Here is a 12,415-nt window from a genome sequence, read left to right as displayed (position 1 = left end):
AGGGAGGCCCTTAACGGCAATGCTTGGATCTTCAAAATCAACTACTACAACATTGTCGTCTTCGGTGAACACATTCGAGAATTTTTCACCCTTTGGATGCTGGTCAGCGACATTCATCTTGATGAGCAACTTGAGGATGATATCTCTTGAAAGCACTCGAATGACGGTATCTACACGGCGGCCACCGCTTATAGGGCCCAGTTCCTGGGCTAACTCTTTCCCCAATGGACCACATGGTTTGGAAGGCTCCCCCCTAGGTAATTTTTTTTGCTTGGTTGGCTATCCAAGATAGGATCTGGACCGCCAATCGCTTGGATCGATGGGGTTGGGATAATTGTGGGCTATGCCCTCTCTGCCCCACAGGGAGCAAGAAACGGGTGCACATCGCTTCTTCAAGTGCCGGTACACGCTCCGACTCTGGAGGGCTATCATCGAAAAGCTTGGCATTGCTCACATGGACACCACCGATTGGCACCTCCACGATTCCGTCCGCGATTGGTGGGACAAGAGAACCGGCAATCACATCCCCAACCGGAGCGCTATGACCTCCGCACCATATTGGAGGAGGCAAAGCTTTGGATCACCGCTGGTGCGATAAGACTAGGGATAATTATTTTGCGCGAGTAATTGTCATGCCGTGTATTTGGGTGTTGTAAAACTTTAAACTTTGTTCCTCCTTTATTAATAGACGAGGCGAATCTTTTGCCTCCGTTTCAGGAACAGACCCGAGGCTGCTTTCGTGGCGCAACTCCTCCGTCATTTCATCTCACGCCCAATCCACATCCACGTGACGCGACGTTCCAACCACCATTGACCTCACCCTGTCCCGGCACAGGAAAAACAAAGCTCTGAACAAGTCAATCACGCCCCAAATTCTTTCCGGATCAATCACGCCCCACTTGGCCACGCACGAATTACGTTCGTTTTTTCCACGCCAGACCGGGCGACCAGCCCAACAGAAACCTGTAGTGAAAAGGAACGAACGGACGGCGCCATTTCCCTCTCAGCCCGTTTGAACGATTCCATTCCGTCCTCCTCCTCTCCGCGTGCGTGCGTTTTCCAGGCTAGTAGTACGTACGCACGCCATTAGTGCGCCCGATTGCGCGTCCCGCACCGTCACCCGCCCGCCACCATTCCACCATTCACACCGCTTCTCCTTCTCCCTCCCCTCTCCCTCCCTCTCCCCTCGTCGCCGCCTCCCCTTCCCCCGTAGTAGCAGCAGCAGGAGTACTTTTCTCCGGATCCACCGGGATTAGCAGACTACTAGGCGGCCCTGTCTCTCTCTCTCCCGGGAGGGCGCGATTTGGTCACGTGTTCGCCCCTTGATTCCTTCTTGGCTGCGGCGGCGGTCCCGCTGGTCTTCCTCCCTTCTCCTCCTTTCCCGCGCTTAATCCGCTCCGCGTCCCCTGCTGCTCCAGTCGCTCCGGACCGGGAGGAAAGGTCGAAATACTCGCGGAGCTCACAGTTCTTTGGAAAGATCGACGGACCGGAATCAGGAGCGCGCTTCTTCCGGTGCCAGTTCTTGGAGCAGCAGTTCTTGGGAGTCGCTCGGGTTCTTGTGAAGCTGCTTCAGGCATGGGGAATTTCCGGAGGAGAGGCCCGGCGGCGCTCTTCCTGCTCTGGTTCCTGGCGACGGGCTTCGAGCTGTGCGCGGCCCTGAATCACGAAGGTGCCGGGTCGTGGCTTCGGTTGCTTCTTCTTTCGGCTGCGGTTTGTTGCTTTTCCAGCTTCTTGGTTTGACTCTGTTCAGGGCTTTGTTTCCTGGATTCTTTGCAGGTCTTGCGCTTCTGAGGTTTAGGGAGATGGTAGAGGCTGATCCGCGCGGTGCTCTGGCGGATTGGGATGAAGGGCACGCTAGCCCTTGTTCTTGGTTCGGCGTGCGGTGCTCGGATGATGGCCGGGTCGTAGGCCTGTAAGTTGCTTTCTTTGCACAGAAATAGATGGAACCTGAAAGAACCCTGAATTAAATTGTTAAGAAGAAAACAAAGGGATTAACCTTACATTTTACTTGTTTAGGCTGATTTTTTTTATTTATGGCTATTATCAGAAACTGCAGAATCATATTAGTATGTTGTTTTGCACCGTTGGAAGGATTATTGGCATTTTCTTGTTCTAAAATAAGACATTTGAACTGCATTTAGGGAGCATCTTTCTTTGGATTGACAATTTGTTGATCGTCCTGATAAGGAGGGTCCTTATTAACACTTCAAAAAAGGAAATAGGGCCCTTTACAAATCTGCATGTGGAGCATCAGCTTATCTGTTTGCGGTGACATTTTGTTGAACATCTAGTTCCCCTGACATGCATGGGCTGTTTAGTATAGGATGCAGCTATGTTTGCTCTGTTTAAATTGTTTTCTTTCATGTGTTATGTTTGCAATATTTCCCTATGATCTGATTGATAATATGTATTTTGATGTTTTTGACTAATTTATGTGTGCCTTTGTTTTGTAGGAACTTGTCAAATCTTGGTCTGAAAGGCGTGTTATCTCCTGAGATTGGACAGCTTATTAATATGCATTCTCTGTAAGCATATTCTGTACTTCCTTCAGTGGTATTTTTTGGAACACTTTGAATTGACAATACATGTTTCACACTTCGAACCATAAGATAGTATTTGATATTTCTGAAACTACCACTGAATCAGAGTCATTTTGCACTTCGATTAGGATTTTATGTTGAGCACAGCAGTAAAGCTGTAACTTTGTAGTGTGTATGTTTTCCTTATGAGACTTGTGACCTTCAGCTTTTGAGCTGTCAATTAGAGCACATTAGCTAGCTTGATGGAATACAGTCTACATGAATCTAATTCAAGTACATGATTGTTTGATGGCAAATAGACCCCCCACTCCCCCAAGAGCCACCCACCCATTGCAAAGAGCTCTGTAGTTTTCCTATCGTTAGTAGCATCATAAATCTAACTGTTAAATTATGTATGCCCATTCAGGCGTTCACCAAGAAAGCATCTTATATCTAGAGATATCATTTTTTGTTTCTTATGTACTTGTGGTACTTGTGAAATGATATTCGCCCTTCAAACTTTTCTGATCTATTTTCCTTCCATCCATACAGTGTACTGCACAAGAACTTGTTCTATGGTATTATCCCTAGAGAGATAGGAGATTTACGGGAGTTGAAGGTGTTGGATCTGGGGTACAATAACTTCAATGGATCAATTCCATCAGAGCTAATAAACATTTTATCCCTGGAGTTTATGTGCGTGCGAACTTCGATATGTGTTTTTTCCATTTCAGTTTAACTTCAAACTTGACTGACCTTACTACTTGAATTGCAGCTTTCTTAAAGGAAACAGACTTTATGGTGATTTACCTCTTGAGCTAAATGAGCTCATCAGTCTTTGTGAGTCTCAGGTTCACCAAGGCAGGGCTTTGTCAAATAGGATGCCCACTGCAAGGTTTGTCTGAGCTTTCTTCTACTTGCATATCTGAGAGTTAAACTTGTGATTATGCAAGGCTTGAGTGCAAGTTCAAATCAAAAAGGGATTAGAGCAAGCTTGATTTTGGGTTTAAAAAAATCCCACCCTGCTCCTGCAATCACATGTATGTTAATGGTAGCTGAAATATTTTAGAATTTCGACTCAACAAATGTCAGGGCTTTTGTTAGGAACTGTTCCTTCCTCGGTAAAATGGTAAATTACATCCTAGTCTTTCGTAGCAGTGTAAGGCTACCTCAATGGATCAAATGGATGTATGGCTTGTTGGATGCTCCTTTTACTTGAACACCAAGTTGGCAGTAACTACTAAGACCAGTATAAATATTTTGTTAGGAGAACTTACTTTATAACACATGTCTGGAGTTCAGTACTTCAGACTGTCATAGGCACCATTACTTGGTTACTAGGTATATTTACGTTTTGGTCTACAACGGATTCTTGGTTGATGAAACTATTATTGAACGTTTTTCCGTTAGGATGATCTAGTAAGGATGACTTGGAAATTTTATGGCTTCTTCTGCAGGATTTTTTTGTTTACTGCAAACATGATCGTTTGTTTCCTCTTAACATTCAGTTATTCACTATGTAGGGGTAAGGACAGCGCTACAACCAGAAGACTTCTAGCAGGCAAACAAAATCATTCTCCAAAGAACGAGATGCTTGGTTCTGAAAATTCTGTATTAGAACCATCAGATGTGAGCCCTTTTTTTAAGCTCCATGAACCCCACAAGGATCCAACACCACCAGTTTCGCCCCATGCCCTGACACCACCTCCTCCTTCTGAACCTGCTCCTTCCCTTGCCTCTCTTGCATCTCCCAACAAAAACCAAACCGCAAGCAAAGGGAGCAAGAGCAAGAGCGGGAAGAGCAATGTGACGATATATGCATTAATAGGAGCAGCGATTTGTTTTGTGGTTCTATCCTTGTCAGCTGCAATATTTATTTGCTACCGCCGTGGGAAGGCTAGCAGTGTTGTGCCCATGTCTTCAAGTAGGGAACTGCAGACCACTATCCTGGGAGGTTAGTGTGCTGACAGATTTGTTTTTCCCATGTGAAGATGCATTTCTACGATCATGATAGCAACAGTGTGTGCTTCTTCTAACGCACGCAACAGAAATTTGGAGTCAACTGCGAAATTCTGACTTCTATTTTGCAGGCATAGCTTTATTCAGACGGTCAGAACTTGAAACAGCCTGTGAAGATTTCAGTAATGTAATCGGTACGCTACCTGGATGTACATTGTATAAAGGAACTCTCCCATGTGGAGCTGAAATAGCTGTTGCGTCTACACTGATAAAACATGCCTACGGGTGGTCTGCTATAGCCGAAGCACAATTCAAGAATAAGGTATCTAACAGGGTTTTCTGTTTCATTCTTCTCAACTCTGTAAGATGCTGAGTTTCTAACATAAATATGATGTTGTATTCTAGGTTGAAATGTTGTCGCGGGTGAACCATAAGAATTTCCTGAAACTTGTGGGTTACTGTGAAGACGAAAAACCATTTACCCGGATGATGGTGTTTGAGTATGTTTCAAATGGATCACTATTTGAGCACTTGCACGGTAAGAATTCCCAAGTACATTTTGTTATTCTTCTTGCCAAGATGACTCGTGCTACTAGCCTACTAGTAGTTATTACTGTCCACTGTTAGTTAATCCTAACATCGAAACATTTCTGTTGCAGTTAATGAGGCAGAGCACTTGAACTGGCAGTCGCGCCTGCGGATGGCGATGGGAGTAATATACTGCCTTTACCACATGTACCAGCAGTATCCTCCTGTGATCCTAAGGAATCTGAACTCGTCGTGCATATACCTGACCGAAGACAACGCTGCAAAGATTTCAGACATCAGTTTCGGCGATGACTGGAAAGAAGGCGAGGACGAATTCGATGAGCCTGAAGAGTGCACCATAGTGTATAGGTTTGCCTTGCTTCTGCTTGAGACGATCTCTGGAAGGCGTCCGTTCTCCAATGACACCGGCCTCCTGATTCTGTGGGCGCACCGGTACCTCACCGGCGAAAAGCCCTTGACGGGTATGGTCGACCCGACACTGAGATCAGTCCCCTTGGAGCAGGTAGCGGCGCTGACAGAGCTGGTGAAATTGTGCATAAGGGATGACCCCTGGCGGAGGCCGTCGGTGGGGGAGGTCACCCGGCGGATGCAAGAGATCACTGGGTTCTCTCAGGATCAGTCGACCCCAAGGAATAGCGCATTGTGGTGGGCTGAGCTTGAAATCCTAACGGTATAGAGAAATGCTAGTTCGTTGTGGAATTGCCTTGAAGCCATTCTGCAGTCCATTTGGTAGAAGGATCAGAGAAAATTGTACAGTTTGGTTTTCTTACTCTTTAGGCAGGCATACAGTTGTACAGTTATGCCTGCACCGCTCACTCTATTCTTTCGTTCTTTGGTAGCAGATATGTTTTTTTTTCCTTGTTAAATTTGACTAGTGAAATCCTGAAAGAGCTTGTAAGGCGCAAATATGTGCCAAACATTTGTAAATAAAGTTTGAAATGTGATGAAACAACTTGTTTCAACAGTTCAGTGAAGACTTGAAACGATATGTACAATGTGCAGGTTTTGGCTCTCGTGTCGATCATCTTTTGCTGTTCACAGCATTGCTCCCGCGCGCGTGACAGAGCCACGACTCGGACGGCGGCTTCACCTGCAACTGCAGCTGCGGCATCCGCCCGGACGTCGAGTGCAGCGGCGAGGAGGCCGCCTTGCCGCTCCTCCTCTCCCTGCTCGTCCTCGGGCTGCCGCCGCCGCCGCTGTCCGTGGCCGATCGCGCCAGCCTGCTCAGGGCCTTCCGGGCGTCGGCGCAGTACCTCTTGCTCGTGCCAAGGATCGACATGCCCAGCCCGGGCCGCCGGGACTCGACCACTCCTTGACGCTGCCGCTGCTCTTCTCCTCGTACCAGTGCGACGGGTCGCCGTTCCGTAGCCCGAGCTCCTTCACCAGGACGTCGCCCATCGTGGTGCTCCGGCGAGGAGGGGAGGCGCGGGGGTGCCGCGGCCGCGCCGGGCTCCACGGGAACCCGCACAGCACCGGCTTGACGCACCAGGGGAAGAGCACCGTGAACCCGCACGCCCTCGGAGGCGTCTCGTCGCCTCGCGCCTCCTCCTCGTGGCGCCACGCTATCTCCTGCGGCGGCGTGCCATTCCAGCTCTCCTCCTCCTGCTGGAGAGCGGGGACGTGGCGCTCGCGGCGTGGCGTGTGCGTCTCGAGCCTGGCCGTGGCCGGCGCCTCGTCCTCGTTGTCGTCGTCGTGCTCGGAGCGGCGCGCGGCGCGTCGCGGCGATTTCTTGGCGCGCTTCTCCGTGGACGTCCTGGCGATGGCGTTGGCGGCAGGGAGGAAGCGGTCCATGATGAAGCTGGACAGGCGCCTCGACGCGGCGCGGCCGTCGATGGAGCTCAGCCGGGCGGAGAGCGCGGCGAGCCGGTCGGACGACGAGATCCTGTCGAGCGCGTCGGAGAAGGTGTCGTCGTCATCGTCGCTGCTCGTCGCGTCGGTGGTGGTGTTGCCCCCGTGGTACGCCCGGCCGCCGCTGCCGCCGCGCCCCGGCGGCGGCCTCGGGGGCAGCCATCCCCGCTCCAGCGACGCGCCGCCGGCCTTGGGCACGCCCGGGGAGCTCTCCCACGAGAATGGCACGTGCGTGCGCTGCGGCGACGCGGCGCGCGCGCTGCGCGGCGTGCCGGCCGCCGACCCGCAGCAGGAGCGGCGCGGCGTGGGGAGCGGCGAGTCGAGCAGCTGCGCCACGACGTGCCCGTCGCTGGGCTTGCGCCGCCGCCGCCCCCGGTGCTGCTGCTGCTGCTCCTGCCCCTCGTAGCCGCCCCTGGCCGTAACGATCTCCATGCCGGCGACGGCGCTGCACCTGCAGTGCACGGTCGGCTACGCAACCACCGCTGCTGCTGCTGCTACTCCCGCGGCGCGCTGGAGCTGCGGTGCATGCAACAGTGGTACGATCGGGGGCGCGTATAAAAGGCGGCGTGGCGAGGTGGTTGCGCGCGGGCGGGCATTGGCGCGACGGAGCACCGGCAAAGGCGACGCGCGGCTGGTGGTTGAGCGTTGGTTCGGCGCGCGTGGGGGTGGAGGTGGGGAGCTCTCAGCTCTGTCGATCTACTTCCCGTGACGCCGTTTATAGGCCGCAATGGAGGTTGCCGAAAGGGAAGGGAGCCGCTTCCGGTGGAAAACTTTAGAAGGCTCCGGTGCGGGATGGGCGGCATTTTTTTCCATTGTTCGTGGAATTCCTGCGTGATTTCTTACAGAATTTCTACGTATTATTAATAAGATCACTTCTAACAAGCCACATTGGTAGTACACAGAAAGTAAAACGAAAAAAAAAACTTCCACTACCGTCATGTCTTGAAACATAGAGCTGAGCTACTATGCTGAGAATCAATGGTTTATACCCGCAAAAAAAAGTTGAGAATCAATGGTTTAGTTTTTTCTCGACACACTCATTGTCATATTTTTTGGGATGTGCTACGCGTTCGTCGGCTGATCTTTTCAAAAGATTTGGCTCATCAAGCGGCCGAGCGATACCCTCCAACATTGCAACACATGTTTTTTTTATATATTTTGCAATTGAAGTCTTGTTGCGTATTTTTTTTTTGCAACAGAGCTTTGTTGCCGTTTTTTTGTCTTCACCTTTTTGCAACATATTTGACGTTACGGAAGAAACTTCTGCAACATTAGTGATGTTGCAGACAAATTTGAGGGGAATCGTTTGGAGCCAAGGGCACACGTGACGTGGGATACTTGTTGTGTGAGCGATGCGACGGGAGAGGCCAAGAAACAGTCAGTTCATAGAAATCATTTCTCATAAATTTTAGGCAAATCTTGTAAGGTCCTTTGCTGTACCATTTTCTTTAGAAATGCACACACACTCACGAACGCACACCCTGTCTTAGGAGCATCTTTGAGATACCGAAATAACAGATCTTGAGATTGATGCAATCATCATATGCACCTTGTAGTTGACGGCTATGTCATATCTTAAAAAAAACGCCGAAAAGCCTTAAATAAATTCATAAAATATGCAAGTACGCAAAATCAAAGTTGTGCTCAATTCGCAGCCACTTGCTATAGCATGATGTAAATCCACACAAAACCTTCAATTCTTTGCAAAAATTCCATGATATTGAAGTGTTGCATTTTGGACGTCGGTTTGAAATGAACCTAAGTGATAATTGTCCTTTTTTCATGATGCTAGTAAGGAGTGATCTATAGGTTCGACTTAGATATAGTTGTTCTAGGTCGACATCAATAAATTGCCGATCATGCTCTTATCAAATATAGATGTTTTCGATTTAGAAATAACAAAATTGTCTGAATACACACCAGTGCGTTTATGTGCACCTCCGCGGTATACTACTCCAATTAAAAGGCACTTATTTTGAGACGGGGGAGGGGGGGTGTAAGTTGTACTGGAGCTTTTTTGGAAAATCTTAAAATTACGTGGATATGTTAACCCTTTGTTTCCATTCAAGATTCATTTTCCCTCTTTTTTTTCTCTTGGGCCGCAGGAACTAGCCGGAACGGAGCTACCCTAGCTACTACCTTGTCGAAAAATATTACTCCCTCGGTCCGGGTTTATTAGGCCGTTTTTTATTTTGAGCCAAAATTTGATCATTAATTTAACTAATAAAATATAAATTATATGTCACAAAAGTTATTTCATAGAAAACTTCTTTCAAATACAAATATAACAATATAATGTATATATTTATAGTCAAATGCTTGGTCAAACTTGAACCCAAAATGCAAGGGGGCCAAATAAACCCAAACGGAGGTAGTAGTGTTGTTTTAAGCTCCCCACTGAATTGTTCCACATGGATCCGCGCTAGAGGGGATTTTACTAGAGAGACGTTTAGTTAACGTTAATCACAGGCTGACGATCCCAACAGTAGAATCGGGTCACCGGCATTCCATCCGCTCTGCGCGAGATCGAGGGCAACCCAACGGCACGCCAGTGCTGCAGGCTTCTGATGAGGCGTTGGCAATGACAGGTTTCTCCTGATGTACGGAGGTGTACAGTGTACTTTAATGCCGAGAAAGAATCTTTCGGAAACGCCGTCCCGGCAGAAGATCAGTTTCTAGTACACCACTCTATTACCAGCCTGCCACATTTTTAAGCCGCTGGCCTGATTAACATGGCGACTGGCGAGCCTTTGAAACAAACCACATGCGGATGTCGTGTGTCATGGGGGTGTTGGGATCTGAAATGCCATGCCCGCCGGCCACTGACACATATGTTTACCATCTGACATCGGGGGCTGCGGATCTTGCTTTCTTAGCTGCGATTCGAACACGCCGCCCGGCTGTCTATGGTGACTCCTAATCCGTTGCCTCGGCGTCAGAAACCAAGAATTATTTAGAAATTGGACGTAGGTCTTGTACAATGCAAAGTGTTTAGAAGAGATGCTTAAAAATAGATTAATTTTATTAGTCATCGATGTTTATTTATAGTGGTTAGACGATTAATTAGACATCCTCTTGTCGAGATAAGCATCGGTGTTTAATAAAATCTGATTTCCCTACTTCTATAAAAATGCGAGTTGATGATGATGGTGTATCTGCTCCAGGCAATATGAACCATTCGATGTTGAATCTGTGGCTGAGATTGAGACTGAGAGACATGTTGCCGAGCCAACCGCCCAAACAGGATAATCTGGAGGTTTCTCCATCTCTCGCGAAACAGATCTCTAGCGCCGCCACCCACCCCATCTCTGGCCGCAGGAGTCCATCCTCTCCCCAGCCGGCAGAACGCTCCCACTGCTCCGGTCGTCCCGCCCCTCCCACCTCGCCCCCACACTGAAAAGAGAACACGGTCCCGACTCGGCACCCAAAGGAGCACACCGACGTTAGAGGCTGGATCGAGCCCATCCCCGCCGCCACGGTCGCCGGTCTGCTGTTGACGATGGCACTGACGCTGCCCCAAATGCAGCACCGACGAATTCTTAACCTGCGCACTCTCCTTCGTTGCGCCCCCATGCCAGCGCGCGCGAGGCTGGGCCATTGGATCGATGTTGCGCGTGCTATATGTGTGTGCACGTGCGCTTGAATGCTAGGACGGCGTGCAGGAGTTCCCCCCCTTCTCCTCCCTTTTCCTCTCTCTCGGGCGTGTGCAGTGGAGCTTGAGTAGAGCTGGAGTTCTTGGAGGCGGAGGAAGAAGACGGACAGGTAGGAGGCGTGGACGTTAGGGAGTGGCTGCGTGTGAGGAGGGCGTGAACGCTAGGCTGGCTGGCCAATGAGTGCATCAAGCCTGCTCTAAGAGTATTTAACCAAAAACTACCACATTTCACGGACATGTGACAGAAAACTACCACTTTACGTTTTTGTCCCGAAAACTACCACTTTTTTATTAATCCGTGGCAAAAAACTACCAAGTGTGAAAACTGCTCGTTTTGCCTGGGTTAAACGCGAATCTGACTGCCCGACCCCACACATAAGCGGGCTAAAAATGCAATCGGGTCCCTAGTTTTTCTTCAAAAAAGCAATCGGGTCCTCCGCCTCCGATGACGTGCTCCTGCGCGTTCGCCGGCGCCCTGCTCCGCCTCTCCGACGCCTGCAGCTGCATCGTCCCTTCGACGCCGTCGTGCTGCCAGGCGCCTCCGGAGAAGTTGAGGGTGCCAGCCTGGCCAGCGCCGAAGGAGAGGAAGTTGGACGATGGCGGCAGCGGCGACGGCTGCCCCAGCTCGTTCTTCACCGTCGCCGATCCGAACGGCAGGTTCGGCAACGACGACGAGCCTCCAAAGCTCGGGAAATCGGTGCTGCGAGATGGATGGAACGACGGGGTCGCCATCGGCGACGTGGTGTAGTACTGCTCCTGATGGCCAGGCAGCGGCGGCTCCGCGAACTGCTGCTCCATGCCGGGCACGGTGACAGGACCCCTCTCTTGGTGGTACATGTACGCCATCCTCCGGGCGTTGGTGATGGCCTCGAACACGTCCTCCCAGCACCGGTGCGGCTGGTACGGCTTCCCTCCGGTGAGCGTGACCTGGACCCGCTGCGCGAAGCCGTCGGAGATGTGGGCGTCCTGGTAGAGCCTGACGCGGTAGCCGCGGCGCTGGCCGAAGAAGGTGCGCGGCACGCCCGGGAAGGAGCAGCAGCCGTTCCCGTCCGCCGGCGGCAAGCGGCTGCGGAAGGAGGAGGCCGGCGACGAGCACGTCATCGGAGGCGGAGGACCCGATTGCTTTTTTGAAGAAAAACTAGGGACCCGATTGCATTTTTAGCCCGCTTATGTGTGGGGTCGGGCAGTCAGATTCGCGTTTAACCCAGGCAAAGCGAGCAGTTTCCACACTTGGTAGTTTTTTGCCACGGATTAATAAAAAAGTGATAGTTTTCGGGACAAAAACGTAAAGTGGTAGTTTTCTGTCACATGTCCGTGAAATGTGGTAGTTTTTGGTTAAATACTCATGCTCTAATGTTGTTAATTTTTCTGCTCTGCCCTGATGTACTGCTTTTGCGTATATAAAGGGATCGTAGAGGAAAGCAGTAGCAGTAATCCTAATGCTGCGATTTTGTTCATGCCGCTACTGGTTTTGTTCATGATGTTACTTTCTTACTGATTACAGTTGCTGCTACTAGGTGATCAATTCATGATATGTAGATATGTATGCTGCTGGTAGGTACTCCTGAGCATGGTGACAAGTGATCGGTGCTGCAGCAGGAGTCTGATGGCCATGCAGTGGCAGCCGGTACTTAGATGTGTAATCTAGCCGGCAATGGTGAGAAGACTTTGATCTTGATATATTAGATGTAAGCTCCATACGCCATAGGAGGTCCTGGTGATATCAGCCGGTGAGCTTTCTCCATCTCCACTCTCTAAGATAGATTGGTTCTGCATTATGCATCTGTAGCTTAGATAAGAAATCAATGTTTCTATCTGAATATTATCCCATTATTCTTTATTTGTCCAAATCGATTTACGAGAAGAGATAGAGACAAGAACACGTTAC

The 12,415-nt window shown here is 49.9% G+C and overlaps 1 protein-coding gene across 1 annotated transcript; it reads left to right on the top strand.

Moving 5' to 3' along the window:
* Nucleotides 1-1,010: 1,010 nt before the first annotated feature.
* On the top strand, nt 1,011-5,991 carry LOC123182337 (protein MALE DISCOVERER 1). The gene is made up of 9 exons (XM_044594861.1): nt 1,011-1,669; nt 1,777-1,912; nt 2,454-2,525; nt 3,072-3,215; nt 3,295-3,414; nt 4,043-4,473; nt 4,610-4,800; nt 4,884-5,016; nt 5,138-5,991. The coding sequence occupies exons 1-9, from the start codon at nt 1,576-1,578 to the stop codon at nt 5,701-5,703; spliced, it is 1,887 nt and encodes a 628-aa protein (XP_044450796.1). The 5' UTR covers nt 1,011-1,575; the 3' UTR covers nt 5,704-5,991.
* The last annotated feature ends 6,424 nt before the right edge of the window (nt 5,992-12,415 follow it).

Source organism: Triticum aestivum, chromosome 1D (assembly GCF_018294505.1).
Source record: "Triticum aestivum cultivar Chinese Spring chromosome 1D, IWGSC CS RefSeq v2.1, whole genome shotgun sequence".
NCBI classification, from domain to species: domain Eukaryota; kingdom Viridiplantae; phylum Streptophyta; class Magnoliopsida; order Poales; family Poaceae; genus Triticum; species Triticum aestivum.
Note: the sequence above shows the minus strand (reverse complement) of the source record. Positions and strands in the feature narration are given on the sequence as shown.

Excerpts from the sequence above, each read along its gene's own strand:
- LOC123182337 (XM_044594861.1), top strand. The coding sequence starts at position 1,576 with ATGGGGAATTTCCGGAGGAGAGGCCCGGCGGCGCTCTTCCTGCTCTGG. Across the intron at positions 1,913-2,453 it reads GATGGCCGGGTCGTAGGCCT|GAACTTGTCAAATCTTGGTC; the intron begins GTAAGTTGCTTT and ends TTTGTTTTGTAG. Across the intron at positions 5,017-5,137 it reads ACTATTTGAGCACTTGCACG|TTAATGAGGCAGAGCACTTG; the intron begins GTAAGAATTCCC and ends TTTCTGTTGCAG.